The 16,134-nt window shown below is 41.1% G+C and overlaps 1 protein-coding gene across 2 annotated transcripts in view; it reads left to right on the top strand.

The window, feature by feature from the left end:
• The window catches only part of LOC147062665 (partitioning defective 3 homolog B-like), a 79,596-nt gene that overhangs the window by 12,930 nt on the left and 50,532 nt on the right, over window positions 1-16,134 (top strand). For both annotated transcript variants that reach the window (XM_085911261.1, XM_085911176.1), the window contains exons 4-10: window positions 1,970-2,076; window positions 4,621-4,685; window positions 8,141-8,227; window positions 8,618-8,743; window positions 9,463-9,944; window positions 11,758-11,897; window positions 11,993-12,121. In XM_085911261.1, the coding sequence (XP_085767387.1) occupies window positions 1,970-2,076; window positions 4,621-4,685; window positions 8,141-8,227; window positions 8,618-8,743; window positions 9,463-9,944; window positions 11,758-11,897; window positions 11,993-12,121 (1,136 nt within the window). The remainder of the gene's footprint in view (window positions 1-1,969; window positions 2,077-4,620; window positions 4,686-8,140; window positions 8,228-8,617; window positions 8,744-9,462; window positions 9,945-11,757; window positions 11,898-11,992; window positions 12,122-16,134) is intronic.

The following is a 16,134-nucleotide window of genomic DNA, read 5'->3' on the forward strand; positions in this document are numbered from 1 at the left end:
AAGTCCATTTTATACTAATTCCTTTCTTGGTGCTCTTACATCCTTTTAATGATTTGCAATAATCTGGTTATAGTGTGCATGTAATCGTGCTGAGTAGTGGCGGAAGGAATAAGGAGTCATTCTGTAATCAGTTAGGCGTCAAAGTGTGTGAGTGTGTGCGTGCGTGTGACGGACCGACTTGTTTGAACAGGATGATTGGACTTCACACTGGCCCAGTGGGATGATTAGACCTGCATTGATCCTCTACTACACGGAGATACGCACACACACACACACACGCACGAGAGAAAGAGCGTCCTTATCGTATCATCCCATGAGCAGCCTGAACTGGCTTGCTCAGTCGATTGCCAGACAAACAGACCACTGGGCAACACACGTGCACACACAAACATACGTACTCTGTCAGGAGGCTACACACGACAGTATGCTTGCAAGACAAAGTCACCATCAGTGACCCTGATATGTTCATAAGCTTTCAGACACAAACGTCCTTGTTGGTACTACTGCCCCCTCAGTGAACCGGCACTGCAGCGGTACTGAACTTTTTCAGAACCGACCACAAGAAGCTCCCGGAGCTATGTAGGAGATTGAGAGTTCTAAGCAAATACGTTTTTGAGGCCCCTTTGGATCTCTTCAAAAACACTGTCAAGTGAGGAGGGGGAAGCATACATTTACCAAGGTCTGTTTTTAACCTTCAATCATCATCAAAAGTGTCTCCAAGGTAGTCTTGTTCATCACCATTTGACCCAAGGGTGACTTTAACCAAAGGTCAAAGATAGTGCACCTTTAAAAACCTGAGGGATGCATGGAACATTAAATAAAAGGAGGACTTATGAACAAAAAAAAATCTATGGGGTTAAAGAGTTATTTATAGAGTTGTTGTGTTTCAGCACAGAATATTTTCAAGGAGACAAACAGACATTTGACTTTTGTCAATTGATTGTATTCAAATAGCTCGGTGGTACGGTTGAAATCAGCCAGAGGTTGCATCAAGCAAGCGCAGGTACCATTGGCATTTGTAATCTGAGATGTGGGAAATTTTTTCAAGTCATTGTTGGACAAACCTGAACACGACATGTGGAAGCTGTGTGAAAGGATATCTGTGACCATTTTTCATCAGCTACACACACACACACACCCTTCAGCTTTTTCATTCCTACTTGTTTTCCTCCTTGACACTCTCTATTCTACCCACGTCTGATCAGGACCTTGTCACTGCCCCCTAAAGAGAGATTGATTACAGGAAAGGAGAGGATTTTGCCCATATTCCCTCTTTTCTTCGTTTTCGCCTTCCCTTCTTTGTTACAATCTTTCCGTACACTACTCTCATTTATCCTGGACCCACTCTGGTCTTTTTTTTTTTTTTTTTTTTCCTCTGTTGGCCTGGGTGTGACCACACCCTGACAGAGGATTTTCCACCACACCAGCTCCCTTCAGGCTGGATGTTAAAAGCCCAAGGCAACACAAAGCTCCAAAATTAAATTCTTTTGAATTGTTTCTTGATGGATTCATACCTGCTGCTCTCTCTCTCCTTCACCCTGCTGCTTTGGCCAGGGGCAAAGATTGATATACCTACACGAGTGTGAGTGAAGATGTTTATGTCGGCGCTGTGAAAGCTTTGAAATTATTCTTAGAAGAATAGGGAAGTGGTTTTTCGACACTCCGGGTTTGTGACACATCCATAAATAAATTGTACGCTTCATGGTATTACATTCATTTTTATTAAAGGCGCCATTTATAGTAGGTCTGAATGTCAACAGACAGGTTTTGTCCAAGCATTTCAGGTCTGTTTAGCTCAGCATGGGAATTTTTTATTTTTTTTTTGCAATTGAATGTTTTTTTTTTTCCTATGCAAGAGAGCTCTACGTTTCCTTTCCTTTCACCGGTGGAAGTGACAGTATCATTTTGAGCTTTGCTGTTTGCTGGAAAAATAACTCTTTAATAAACTAAATTTCCGTCTTTGCTGCAGACACGCCCCTATTGGTGAGGAGTAGCAGTGACTCAGTATTGGCCCCTCCCATTGAGATGACCACTGCATCAACACACCATGACCAAACCAACGAAGCACCCAAGATGGTGAGCATCATTTCACTATAACGTGCATTTTCCCCTTTTACCTGATTTTCTAGAAGTATATGAGAATGTTTTCGGTATTTTCAGCATTACGTTACAATGTCTTGGACAAATAAAAAAAAGTAAATAAAGCGTGAAGACATCCCATCGGCCATTTTGCTGTTTATGGCATGCCCTCTTTGAGGACAAAGACGAAGAAGCGTTCACCCTGGACTGTGCTTCGGGCAGCACTTTGAAATGGAAGTGCACTCCATCTTTTCCAAAGATGCCGCCATTTAACAGCACAGTGTTGATGATTTGTGTGTGTTTTCTTCTGTGCGTGACAGACTGAAAAGGAAATGTGGTCCTAACATAACAAACTCAGCAATAACTAATCATTACAGGAATCAAATTGGATAATAATTGTCTGAGCACACTGGATCATTTCAGATGAGTCAAATGACTCGTTAGGCCTACTTTATTTTTCGGTTCCCAGGTGTCTTAGTAACAATAACTGCGAGTACCACCCTTAAAAGACTTGAGGGATCAAGAATTTTTTTTATTTTATCAACTGTTCAAGCAGCTATTTTTAGTGGGCGATAAACAAGCAACTGTGAATGACAAAGCACATGTGAGCTGCTCCAAGACAGCATGGATTCCATTTTCCTTCATGGAGTAAGCTCCAGATTGCTGAATTACACTTTGTCAATTATTGTGTTTACTGAATGTGTAGCAGACACAATTATGTCCATTTATATGGATAAGTCCAAAAAGATATGGGCTATGTGCTGGCAGAAACTGAATTTGAATTTCTAAACTTGTATAATTGCATTTAAAAAAACTGTGCCTGAATTTGAATGTATTGGTCTGGAACTGAAGTTTGCAAAAATTGAAACTCACATACAACTGCCACCCAGGAGCGGTTGCACATGTGACAAATATTTTCTTCATTAAAACTGTTGTCGGATGTCTGGTGAACATCTTTGCGACCTTGAATGAACCCTGATGAAAAATCAACATTTCCTCCAGATTTTCATCACCTTGAGGTGTGGTGTTAACACAGCAAGGGGTCACACCTAGCTGCGTTACTCTGTCTGGTGTTAATGTTCCCTGAGATTTAAAAAAAAACCAAAATGACACAAGTATTGATTACTTGTGTTCCCTTGTATGTGCTTACGGCAGCATGCATGCTCATACCCGGAGGTTGTGACTTCAGTGATGTATTTTTTTTTTGGAATCTCATTATGGTTTTGATGGATGGTCAGTGATGGTTTTGCAGTGTGTGTGTGTGCATACCACACACACTGTAACTTACCTGACATGCATCGTATGACAACTGTACACAAGGCGCACATTTTTGAGTCTGCTGTGAAACGCATGCGCACAAAATCAAACGCACGTGAAATTTGGAAAAAGTAGGAATATTATGACTGAGTGAGGTTCAGAATTACTGTTGATTTGATGTCCGAGCAGAATCTCTCTTAATCAGAGGATTACCCTCACACTGGCCACCGGGTGCTTGATCCTTTCATAGTCATGTTTGTGTATTTTCTGTCAAGTACAGTATGCGTTTTACGTCATACTATATGGAGTGTTCATTTTATCATCACATGCGGCTGAATTTGGGTACATTTTAAGGAGTATAAGCAGGTACAAGCACGAGGTGGTATTTTTTTTTTTGCAGAAGCTTGTGTTAGGTGCTTGACAGTAGCCCATCTTGCATTAGGTCACGGGAAGATGCTCAGCAACAATAGCGCCTCTGGCTCATCCTCAAACCCCCCCCCCCCGTCCCCCCGCCCCCCAGCCCTAATAGACACTCTATTGTGAGATAATCTCTAACTGCCCGCATAAGTAGGTCACTGTTTGTTCAAGCGACATATGCACATGTGTTTAGTGAGCTCTCTCTATTTTTTGGTCTGCTCTTATCAGATGGTAATATTTTGAGGGATAATAATAATAATACAGCTGTGACTTGCTGTCAGAGTGTCGCTTGTGTGTTTTTCGTTCGGGGTGGGCAGGTTGGTTATGATGGGGGTGTGTGCTGAGAGCTGGTGGGCGGGCTTTTTTTTTTTTTTAGCCATTAGTGCTTTTGACGAACTGAAAGTGATGAGGCAGAAGGACCGAATTGCGCCCCTCTTGTCTTTAATGATTTGGGAACATTTTGACAGGGTGTCTCAAGGTCTTGCATCAGTGACCGCTTCCGTTATCCTCCATTTATTTGCACATCTCACTCCTCGTCCATTTGATCCAGGCTTGTTGACTTTGGAGACGAACTTAACCAAGACCTAGATCCTTGCATGACATAGGACTGTGATGCAGTGTGGGGGTGGGACCTCTAGAAAGATGTAAACACAAAGGTAGAGAAGGAAGGAAAGCTTTGGTGGCGGAGCTCACAGTCCGGCGGTCAACAATTTGCCAAGGTGATTGATGATGACAGTGCTCGTTTACTGCACTAATTGAGAGCAGATCGCTTTGTATTAACTGAGAAGATTCTAGACATTTTTTTTTATTTGGCTCGTTATGTTTTATTTGGTAGCCTTGACTAAATTTGTCCTTTTATCATTTCAGGAAATCAATCATGCGGTGAAGGGAGGTCCAACAAATCTCACCAAGATGAACCAGGTCACATTTCGGTAAGATTGTGCCCCTCTGGAAAACATTCGGATTCGACCCAGATAGATGAAAACAGATTAATGCTGCAAGACTGGACAAAGACTAGAAATGTTTTTTAACAGACATTGCTGAGCTTCATTAACGTTTTTGCACCTTATTTTAATGCTTAGAAATTGCACAAACTGTTTGAATGTTTGTGTCATGAATCTGTTTACTTGGCCCTCACGGGAAGTTATCAATATCTGTTATGTCATAACCAAGTCAACATGTGACTGTTGCCAGCACAGTATGTTTGGTAGAATTATTTAACTGCTCATACTGTAGCTCACAGGTGGCTTGGACAAGGAATTGGCTCAGGGGGCGGGAGGATTTTTCACCATTTTACAGTACAGGGATATGTTGACAGCACCGTGACAGAGTAGAGGACCAGCTCACATAGATAGTTTGCCATGGTAACAGATGGATGGCGGTGGAAGAAGCTGCATTTCAGCGAGATCCACTGACAAGTTCGTTAGGCACTCGGTCCCCGTTGATGTCAGGGAAGTCAACCACGAGTGGGAGCTCCATCTGTCTCACTCCTTGTTGCGCTTTTCATTCATCCCGCAGCACCCCGCTTCCACCCTCTCGGTGAATGACTTTGTTTGTTTTTGTCGGTAAGAGGCTGAAATTGGTGAGCTGTTCTGCATATTAGCATGTTGCACTAACAAGCTGTGGCTTCAGCTGATGAGCTTGTTTACCATTTTATAAAGTATCGATGCATATAAAAAACTGTTTGTGCATGCTGGTATGTGCACTACTGGCCTACATCATTCATGACTGTGTGAGTGGGTACTGTCTCAATCTGCTTGTTTATCCACGATATGTAAAGTATATATTTTAGTAGATTAAATATCTACTACAAATGTAATGTGGTTACATAAATACTGACATCTATTTTTAAAATTAATACTTATCTCTAGAATACAAGACTCAAAATAAGCAGTTTTGCATTACAGATTGCAGATCAAAATTAAAACTCATTGAAACACATTGAAAAACAAAACAGATTCAAAAGTTTTATTCAAATCGTGTAGACTGTCCCAAAAATATTTGCTGGGCTGGACACATGCATGTTAACGTGTAGGACGTAAGATGTTGAAGCAAGCTGGGCGATCCTTATGGCACACCCAGCAAGTTCGCAACAAGTTTGAGCTGCTTATTAGTGTAGCTTAATGCGTTGTGGCCTCGCTGATGAGTGAGTAATCAGCGTCACTTCTGACAAGTATCGTTCTCACTAAGGGAAGGCGGGTAGCAATTAAGAGAAGATAGAGAAGCCTTGCTAATTGCTGATTTAAGTTCAGATCTTTTGCCCCACCGAATATATTTCCAGGCAGTTTGCTGCTATACACAGTGAATTTAAGAAATATAAACAGGTGATTGTATAAAAAAAAAAAAAAAAAAAGAATACCAATCATTCATTTGTAATATTCTTATTGGATAAAACAAACTAGGCTAAGTTCACACTGCAGCTCAATTCTGATATTTATTTATTTTCAAATGCGACTTGAGCCACTTTCTTATGTGGTCCTAGATCTGATACACACCTGATGTTTTGCAATACGACCGCTGTCTGAAAGGTCAGCCCGGATATATACAACTTGGACGTTCTCGTGCGCTCTGTGCAAGTAGGCAGATTGGAAGGGAGAGTGACTGTTTTGATTGTCTGTGAATCTGCAAAGTTAAGGTTTGATTTTAATTTCATCCCACTTGAAACATGCTGATAGTAGTCATTTAGATAAGTAGACCGTTCATTTATTATGCAACGCAATGGCATGATGTCGTCTTTAGGGACAGCTCCATGAAATGCGATCAAAAAGCCTCGCCTCATTGCCCCAAAATACTGAACATATTTTCACCTCTTTCGGAATCACTCCTCCATTTACTTCCGAACACATTACGTTGTGTGTGTGAGACCTCTTTTTCCTCTGCGCATGCAACTCACTTTCGGGACTCAAATGTTCACACACCAGACAAACTGAAGGTACATTCAATGTGTAATGTGAATGCTTACACAAAAAAAAAATCTTATTTGACCGGATGTGTGCGGGCAAGTCCTCCATCTCTTGCTTTTACTAGATGCTGGCAACATTGGTGAAGTATTTTAAATGTCCTACCAATCAGGCTCCAGTAGGTTCTTGGGTGTTGACAAACTGATTGATTCCTCCACCAGCTGTCCAACTGTGATGAAGTGGCCCACACAGCATAATGGGCATAAATAATAAATGTTTTTTTAGTGCACGGGGAGGGTAGCTGGGAACACTATTTAATTCAGGTGTAACTCTGTTCTCCAGTCGTGTGTATGTTGATTCCTTGTATGTCCAATCACTTGCTTGTTTCTCACGGTTTAACAGAAGAGTGTTTGACTATTCCAGTTAGTCTACAGGCTTGTAGAGATAGTGAAACAATGGATGCCTTTAAAAACACCCGCTTTTAATGAGGAATATGGCCACACACCCCTCCCCTCCATATCTTGGTTGATGATGTCACGGAAGTAAACGATCACAACTTTCCCATTGGGAATCATTGTACAGACTTAAAATGTTCAAAAACAGAAAATCAATTGGCACCAAAATTTACATGGACATCTTTGCTTATGACTATTGAGATGGCTTTCCTTCCGTGACATAGTCAGTTTGATGTTTCAAGTCAAGCAGACGCTGCCCAAGTACTGACATCATTTTTTGATACAGTCCTTTCACATAAGTGCCAATGTTAGGCTCACTTTACTGTTCCTCTAAAGCCAAATATAAATTCAATACTGTTACTCATAACGAATTCACAGATTCACTCAGTCAATCTCCCCTCCCAAGCAGTCTGTCTCTTTGCCTGAGTGGAGCGCAAGATGACATCGAGGTTGGATGGCTTGCTCGGACTGCTGTCGCATTACAAAAAATCCCAAACGTATCCGATATAAAACCACGCGTAAAAGCAACCCAGGTTGAATTTTGAAAAAAAAATTGTAATTCAGCAGTTCAGACTGTCATAAAAAAAATCTGATACAAGTCACTTATGGGGGAAAAAAAAAACTTTTTCTTTATCTTGAGTGGTATCATCCTTGTTTATGGGCTCTCAGTCACAGTTGATATCTAGCACAAGCTTATTACAGGGGCTCAATCTGGTTTCCTCTTGGCCTTCCTCATATGTTTATCTCACCTCTATTGTCCAGCAGCTTTGGGTGTTTAAGAAGCAACTTGATAAGGAGTGAAGCAGCAACCTGAATCGCAGTCTTTCTCTCTTACACACACACACATAAACGCAGACACAGTTACCTGCAAGCTAATTTGTGTTATCTGTGTTTTCAGGGTGAAAATGGAAAAAAAATTTTTTTAGCAGTCAGTACGTGTGTGTACGCGTGTGTATGTGCACATGTGTACTCAATTTGCTTTTGAATATGTAAACATTGTACTGTATTTGTAAGTGTGCATTTTTTTGGCAGCTCCCTCACGAGAACGGTCAACTTAATTGGAGATCATGGGCCCCTTGGTATTCAAGTCATACCGTATTGCTCCTCTCTCAGTGGAAGGTTAGTACTTTCACACAGACACGCGCACATAAATGCACCCGCACAGTGTTCCTGCGACTTGTAATGTACTCGAATATTGACTGGAAATTCATGAGATAATCAAATGCTGCCATGACATCATATACTGGATGTATTCACTAATGATGGGCAAATGAAGCTTCAAGATGATTCATGAACCCATTGTTGTGTTTAGTTAGACCTCTAGATGGCACTCTCTGTTCACCGTAGAGCTGAAAGCCCACCGACTTGCCATTTCTTAACCTCACTTTAAACTAACATTGCCATCTAGAGGAGCAGAAGAATACAATAACTGGTTCATGAAGCTTCTTTTTCCCATCACTAGTATTCATGCCCCTTGAGTTGATAATTTCTTCTCTGTTTGTTGCACAGGATGCTGGGCCTCCATATTAAAAACATTGAAGAAAACAGTCGGACCAAGAAAGAGAATATCTTTGAAGAGGACGAGTGTATCGTCCAAATCAATGGAATAAAGCTTCAGGATAAGTCCTTTGCAGAGTGAGTATGTGGTGACGGAATCAAGAAGTCTGTAAATTGTAGAAACACAAAAGTGCTGGTTACATTGACACAATAAAGAAAGTGTGTTTTATAATGGGACGAGGCCACGAGATTTTCTTCAAGGTTTAACCCTTGCGACTTGAACAGAGATGTGGATTTTCCACAAGTGTCTCATTCTCAGTTCTCAGGTTTTCAGTCTATTCGCCAATTTGTCCCTTTTCGCCACCCTGATGAATTAAAAAAAAATCTATTTCATCGGAAAAAAAATGGAACTGGTCATCGGAAAACAACTCTGGGATTAAGTCTCAAGGATTTAATTAAGAGCTGAAACTGGAAAAGCCCATCCGCCATTGCTGTAGCCTGATACTTTCTTTACCTGTCACTCAGTTCGCCAGGAAAAAAAGCGCTATCTCGTAGTGTGCCACTTTTTAATACGCTTCGTGTCCGAGAGCACACACACCAACATTGTCTGCCCTGGTTCTACTATTCTTCCTCCTCTTTGTACAGCTCATTTTATGCCTCTATCCCACTGAGTGACAAATAATGATGAGTCTTTTCGAAGGCACCGAATGGTTGGTTCATATCAGCATTTATCAGGGTTCCTTCAAGGTCACAAATCTTCATGAAACATTTGCCATCAGTTTTAGTGATTTTCTTTTTTTTCTTGGCGTAAGGAAATTTTGAAAAGATGACTCATCTCCATTTCTTTCTTTTTGTAGTTCACAGGAAGTGTTCCGCCAGTCCTTGTCCTCTCCTTCTATGCAACTGGAAGTTGTTTCCGTTGCCAACAAACTACGCTACGAGAAGGGCCTGATCGGTCAACTGTTCAGTGGGGACATCAAAGACTCTAAAGCAAAGAGCCCAATGGTGACCCGTGCCAAAATTGATCTACATACTGTGCCCAGACAAGATTCCAAACCCAATGAAACCTTGAGGCGTCAAAATACAGGAACCAAAACCCCAGAGTCACCTCCGCTAAACCCAGTGGCAACCCCTGTGAACCCTATACCACCAGACTCTCAGTCTGGCAACTTCCAGTCAGAAAGGTCTTCTCCCATACCTCCTGTGCGCACAGCTCACTCTTCACCTCCGAGGAGCCGCAGGCAGAGCCCTCCGGGCAATAAGAGCTCTAGTGTACCTGGGACAGCCAGCCTTGCAAACAAGAAAAGTGGCAAGAGGATGAAAATTGACTTGAAGAAAGGTACATTCTGCACATTTCATCTACATGTTTTGCTATGAAGCCAGTTAAGTTAAACCAATGCGGCCCACATACAACACACTCCGCCTAAGCCCATTGAACATTTTTGCTTGGGAGTCCTGTCAAATTTGTTGAATGAATTAATTTCTTAAAATATACTGATTAGTTGTTTATAATGGAATAAAACTATTAGTTGTTAAATGCAACATTCTCCTTGTCTCATCAGAGGTCACCGCAGTGACTCGCGTGATTTCTTTGGCACATTTGACAGAATGTTTCCTTTTTGTTTATTTCCCCCTCATTCTGGGCTTGGGATGAAATGGGCCTGGGGCCCATGCTGTGAGAAAGGCAGTATCATGTCAAATAAAAGTATTGATAGCTAAAGAAGTTTACTTTGAAACTTTCCATTTTTTTCATAGATTAAATTACTTTAAAAAATGTAGGACAATTAAAAAATATGGCATATCAATAATATTATTGGATAACTAAACCATTTAATAAGTCTTACTGACACATTTCTAGTTTTCAAGATTTTATTAACCATCTACAAATAACTTGATCCTTCCACCCTTTTTGAAATTCCAACGTAACTTTCTCGTAATGTGGGCGGAAGCAAAAGTACCCAACAAAAAGCCACCAAGAACGATGAGAACACAAACTCGACCCAAGAAACCTCAAGATGAAATTTGAACGCAGAGCCTATACTGGCCATACTTGACTTGAAGGTATCAAAATGAAGTAGAAAGAATTGGGGCGCTGCTGTTGAAAGGCTTTTACTTCTTATTTATTTCACATATATCCATCTGTTGTTTGATTTTTGGAAAGCCGAGTATATTATGGGCTTCTATTGCTTTCTCGCCCAGCTCCAGCCTTTTTTTTTTTTTTTTCGCCTTTTGTGATTGACAGGCAGCAGGGTTTAGATGCGCTAATGTAGGGCAGGCAGAGGCTTAGAGCACATACAGATAGCATCGTGTGCTGCCTTCGTATGCCACTCTGGCTTTGCTCTTCCTACACACAATAACACACAGACGGCAAGCACTGCACATATCGCTGATAGCTTCGGGTTTGCGGGGCTGTGAAAGGAGACGCGTGGTGCAATACGCTCTGCGAGGTTAATGGCTCGTCCCTTTTGTGTGGCCTAACACACATTCATTTGAAACCCGGGCTCTTGGTTTGGAGGAAACTCTCTGGAAATCCTGTTGCATCCCAGGGAGGGAAGCTGAGTAGAGTTATACCGCCCATATTCTTCTCTCTAAGCTCCCATCTTTTTTAGGCACGGCAAGGGCTGCTCACACGTGAAATTAAAAGGCAGACTCTGGCTAATCAAGCAAGAAGTGAACCGTCTCCCTCTTATTCAAAGGTTGCAACTAGTCGATGCAGAGTTATTAAATGAGAAATCTTTGTTTAGTACCAAACCCTTGTGTGACCAAAGTCTAATGTTTGCATGCACATTCTTACTATGTTGTTGTTGAGAAGAAGTTTGACCAAAGTTTGAGTTTCCAAAAATATGCACATAGGTTATTTGAAGACTTTAAATTGTGAGTGTGAATTGTGTTTCAATGTGCCCTGTGAGTGTCTAGTGACCAGTCCGAGGAGAAGCTGTGGCTCTTACTTGAATTTAGCTTGCAGTTACCTTCAACACCATTTGGTCCATCGATTATTTGGGGTCTTGCCATCTCCTGTCAGACTGAGAAAAATATTAACAGAAGACTGATATCAAAAAATACATCCAGTGACACCTTGTATTTTGACACCAGTCATTTATGCAGAAATAAAAACACGATTAAAAGTCTATTCTGATGATTTCGTCCTGCAGGTGCAGATGGTCTGGGCTTCACAGTGGTGACTCGGGACTCAACTTCTAGTGGGCCAGGACCAATTCTGGTGAAGAATATACTACAACGCGGTGCAGCAATCAAAGATGGCCGCCTGCAGCCTGGTGACCGCATCCTTGAGGTAAGACAGCTGATGTATACAGAAATAAGAAGGCTGAAAATCATCATCAGACATCCAAAAATTTCAAAGCACCTTGAGTGAAACTCTACGTTTAGGTGAACGGAATGGACATGACTGGCCGGAGTCAAGAAGAACTCGTGGCCATGCTGCGCAGTACCAAACAAGGAGAAAATGTTTCTGTGGTAGTGGCCCGACAGGAGGACGTCTTCCTGCCCCGGGAATTGGTAAGAAAGTGCTCAACTTTACGATAATGTGGCCTGCTCGGTTTATCTTTTCATCTGCATCGCTGGCTTAGTTGTCTCTCCCGATGCTCGTTACTTTTGTTCCCTCTTTACTGTGCCCTCCCACCCCGCGCTCTTTTCTAATCTATTTTTTTTTTACCATTTCCTGCACATTGTCACTTTGCCCCATCCTCACTCAAAGGATCAAATGTCCCTATGGTTCTAAACACACGCATGGATGGGCACGCAAACATACGCAGAGCACGCTCCAGCTTTCCTGTCCTGCTACGCTTTGTTGACACAGCCGTGCCAGAGGAAGTCGCACACAAGCCACAGCGGTCCCATAGGAAGTGTGTGAACACAGCCGCGCATGTTGGCACACAACGGGTGATGACAGACCCCTTACCTGTTCAGGCTGAAGGGTTCAGAGGTCACCACTTTGACATTGTCCTCCTTGTGGGCGATAATAATAAACTGGGACCTTTGTTCTCTATCCATTGTATTTCACACTTTTTTCTGAACACTTAATACCCGATATTATCTAAAACTACTCTAACAACAATGTACACATAATACTTATCCAGTTGAAGGAAATAATTAAAATTATTTTAAATTATCATATAATTATTAATAATTAATGTAATTAAAAAGTATATATATTATATACATTTTTTCAATTTCTTATATGATTATATAAAACATATACATCTATAAAAATATATTTTAAAAAATTATATAAATAAAAAAATAAATAAAAAAATAAATAAATAAATAAATAAAAAAAAAAAAAAATAAAAAAAAAATATATATATATATATATATATATGCACACTGTCACCCTTTCACAAGCTATTTCCCGTTCGTTTAAATAACAGCAGGCTTAAAGTCCATCACTGCAAAAAAGGACACTTGCTGATTCAGCAGTTAAGGATCAGGTCATCTGGCTAAAAGGGTTCCATTGCTCAGTTCATCACACCGGTGCCAAACTGCCTTGTGATTTATATTCTTTGCTCCAGCTTCCATATAGTTGCTTTTACCTTCTGTGTACAAGTGGACTTGACACGGAGAGCGAGCTGAGCTTCTGATTGATTAGTTTTAATAGTGACTATTGATGTTTCGTGAGCAGCACGTCACACGGCGAAAGCGCTCAACCGAACTGTAAGGCGATTTAGTCCATTTTCAATCAAGCCTGTGAGTTTTCCTTATTTGGATACCAATGGACAGCACATTTTTCTTCTCCTGTGCTCGAGAACACTTTTTCTGCTATGAAAACAAAGATACGTTTTAATTGCCCCTGAATTTCTGTCCACATATCTGCTGGAGATAAGATAGATATTTTGTAATGAAGTAAGTTGAAATCAAAGTGGCTGTGTGCATGCATGCCATGCGAGTGTTTTTTTTTTCTTTTTCTTTTCTTTTCATACAAAAGACAGGATGGAGGGGTCACTCTGCACATGGTTGAACCTCAGCCTGCAAGGCCAGATCAGCGTGCAGGAAAAGAGTTCGCCAGGCAGAAATTGACTTTGCGGCGCCGGGACTTTTCCATTTTGTCACCCAAAGCCACCACCTCACCTCCGCCCACCACAAACACTGACATTCTTTTCAATCACTAATTTAGTGTTCCCCGCTTCTCATTGTGTGGCAAAGGTGTAAAGCGCCATCCAAGCAGACATTAAGGCGATTAATTGGGAGCTCTGGCGCTACTGTGGCACACTGCAAGATCTCATCTTAATTGAATGTCGCTCTCATCACTAATCCCGAAGCTTTGAAGCTTCCCCCACCCCACCACCACCCCCGTCTAGAAATCCTCCATGACAAAAGCCTCTGTATGTAATCACTGTGTATCATTCACTCCACACCTCCCACCCTGAGGAGAGAAAAAGCTCTTTTTAGGTGATTTGGGTGTTGAAGAGGGTGGTCTGTCTCCTGGCTGCAAACTTGTTTAAAAGCTATTGCTGTAGGCCATTAGAGGAGGGAGCAGGGGTCGCAGAACGGAGCCACGAGGTCTCAGCCACCCCAGGGACGTAATGTGCCCTCAAGCAAAGGGCATTAGAGGGATATCAAATTGTGCACCACCACTGAGCCTCAGGTGCCACATCAGCAGTAAGATTCAACAAATAAACAGTTTGTTTGGTTTGGTTTGGTGCCTGTTGCCATTCCATTTCCTTCTTTATCTGATTAGGCCATATTTATCTCACGAGTGCTGCTGGATTACAGAAGTATTCAAAATCTCACAGGATAACACTCGAGTCGTCTTTCACAGTTTACGCCGGAAGTTGTGAGTCGGCCTTGTAGTTTAGCTGCTTTTGAAGGAGCCTCACATGCTTTGTTGATAAAAATAAGCCTGTACTGAAATCCCGGTATTAAATTGGAGGGAAATAGTTGAGTGACTTTTTTAAAGGCTTTTTTTTTATGTATCGTTGCAGAAAATATTCAACAAAAATGACTTGGGACTAGTTTTTTCTTTATTTATTTATTTTTTTATTAAAGAAGACATGTCCATCTGCATTAGAGGAAAATTGAGCATCGAAAATTGAATGGGGTACTCTTAATGTCTTGCATGTAATTATTTTTCGCATACCAACTACCTAAGCTATCTTTAGCAACAAATTGCTCGAGATACCCGTGCCAGGTGTATTCATTTGACATTATTCCAAGTATGTATCCATGGTGTCATGAAATAAAATAGCCCCAACATGCATTTTTATCCAACCTTAAAACACTTTAAACACAAATGTAAAATGTAAAACACAAATAAGACACTCTGATGAAGGCGTAAGTTCATGCCGAAACATGTCAGGTAATGCAACCTAAAATACCCTGTTTGTGATAAAAGAACCAAAAAGTGCTTAAAACACTTGCCACACACCAAATATACCAAGATAAGGAATATCAGCAGATAAGCCTCACAAAACGAAAGAAAGCTCTCCTTTCTCATTTCAAATGAGCAAACATTAACACCGCCTGTTCGACTTGGGCATTGATGACGAGAGCGCCTTGGTTACTATGGCTACAGGAGTGGTGGGAGAAGGTTGAACATGGCTCGTGGCTTTTACTTGTGAAACTGAAGCCTAGCATGTGAACCTTTGCAAAGACAGTTAAATCATTTTCACTGGTGGAGTCAGTACTCCAAACACCACACAACACAAATCTTTGCATTGGTCTGTGCATGTCGCATATCCATCACAAATAAGAGAGATTTATGACTTTTATTCGTTACTTTGCTTTTACTGATGACCTCCATGCCACTGATACATTCGTGAGACGAAAAGGCTTGTCAGTTAGAGCAGTATTTGCAGCTACTTGACATCACGTTGTGCACTTTAAGTGGCACTCTGAGTTCTGTAGGAGGCTGTGAGAAATGAGAAATCCTTTCTCAGAACTTGTTACATACATTGTGTTGTGTGTGTGTGTAAATATATTTTATTTATTTATTTTTATGCTTATATTCCATTTTGCCAAGATGTAATGACACTTTTCTTCCCTTTTCACCTCATCTCAGTGTTGGCTGCCGTTGCCGTCTTCATGGTCATTTTCTTAACATTGTATAGAAGCAGAGAGTGGAAAAGAGGGAGAAAGTAGAGCCTTGGGACAAAAAGGAAGGATTGAGAGATTAAATGTAAAGAATCAGCACTGAGCGACAGAAGCGTGTATACCTCAGGGATGGCTTATCACTTTTAAATGCTCCTCTGTGCCTCCTCCCATCCTCCTCCAGGAGGAGGAAGTTAGAAAAGGTTATTATGTTTCCTTTAAAGATGGCTCGCTTTCCATCTGCGCCTTTCATTTCAAAACAGAATAACCTCTCGACACTACTGTATTATTTTTCACTCCCCACCTTTATCTATTTTTGCACTATAAAACACCTGCTCCTCCACTCAACTTCTGGTACATGTTATTTTTATTTATGTATTTATTTAAAAGAGGATTACCTTCAGCCTGTACTATCTTTCAATCCTAATATCGTAGTTTTGAGTAGAACCAATAGTGTCAGAACTTAAGATCAGTTAGTCCATTTG

The sequence above is a fragment of the Syngnathus leptorhynchus genome, chromosome 1 (genome assembly GCF_054491065.1).
Source record: "Syngnathus leptorhynchus isolate UIUO chromosome 1, UIUO_Slep, whole genome shotgun sequence".
NCBI classification, from domain to species: domain Eukaryota; kingdom Metazoa; phylum Chordata; class Actinopteri; order Syngnathiformes; family Syngnathidae; genus Syngnathus; species Syngnathus leptorhynchus.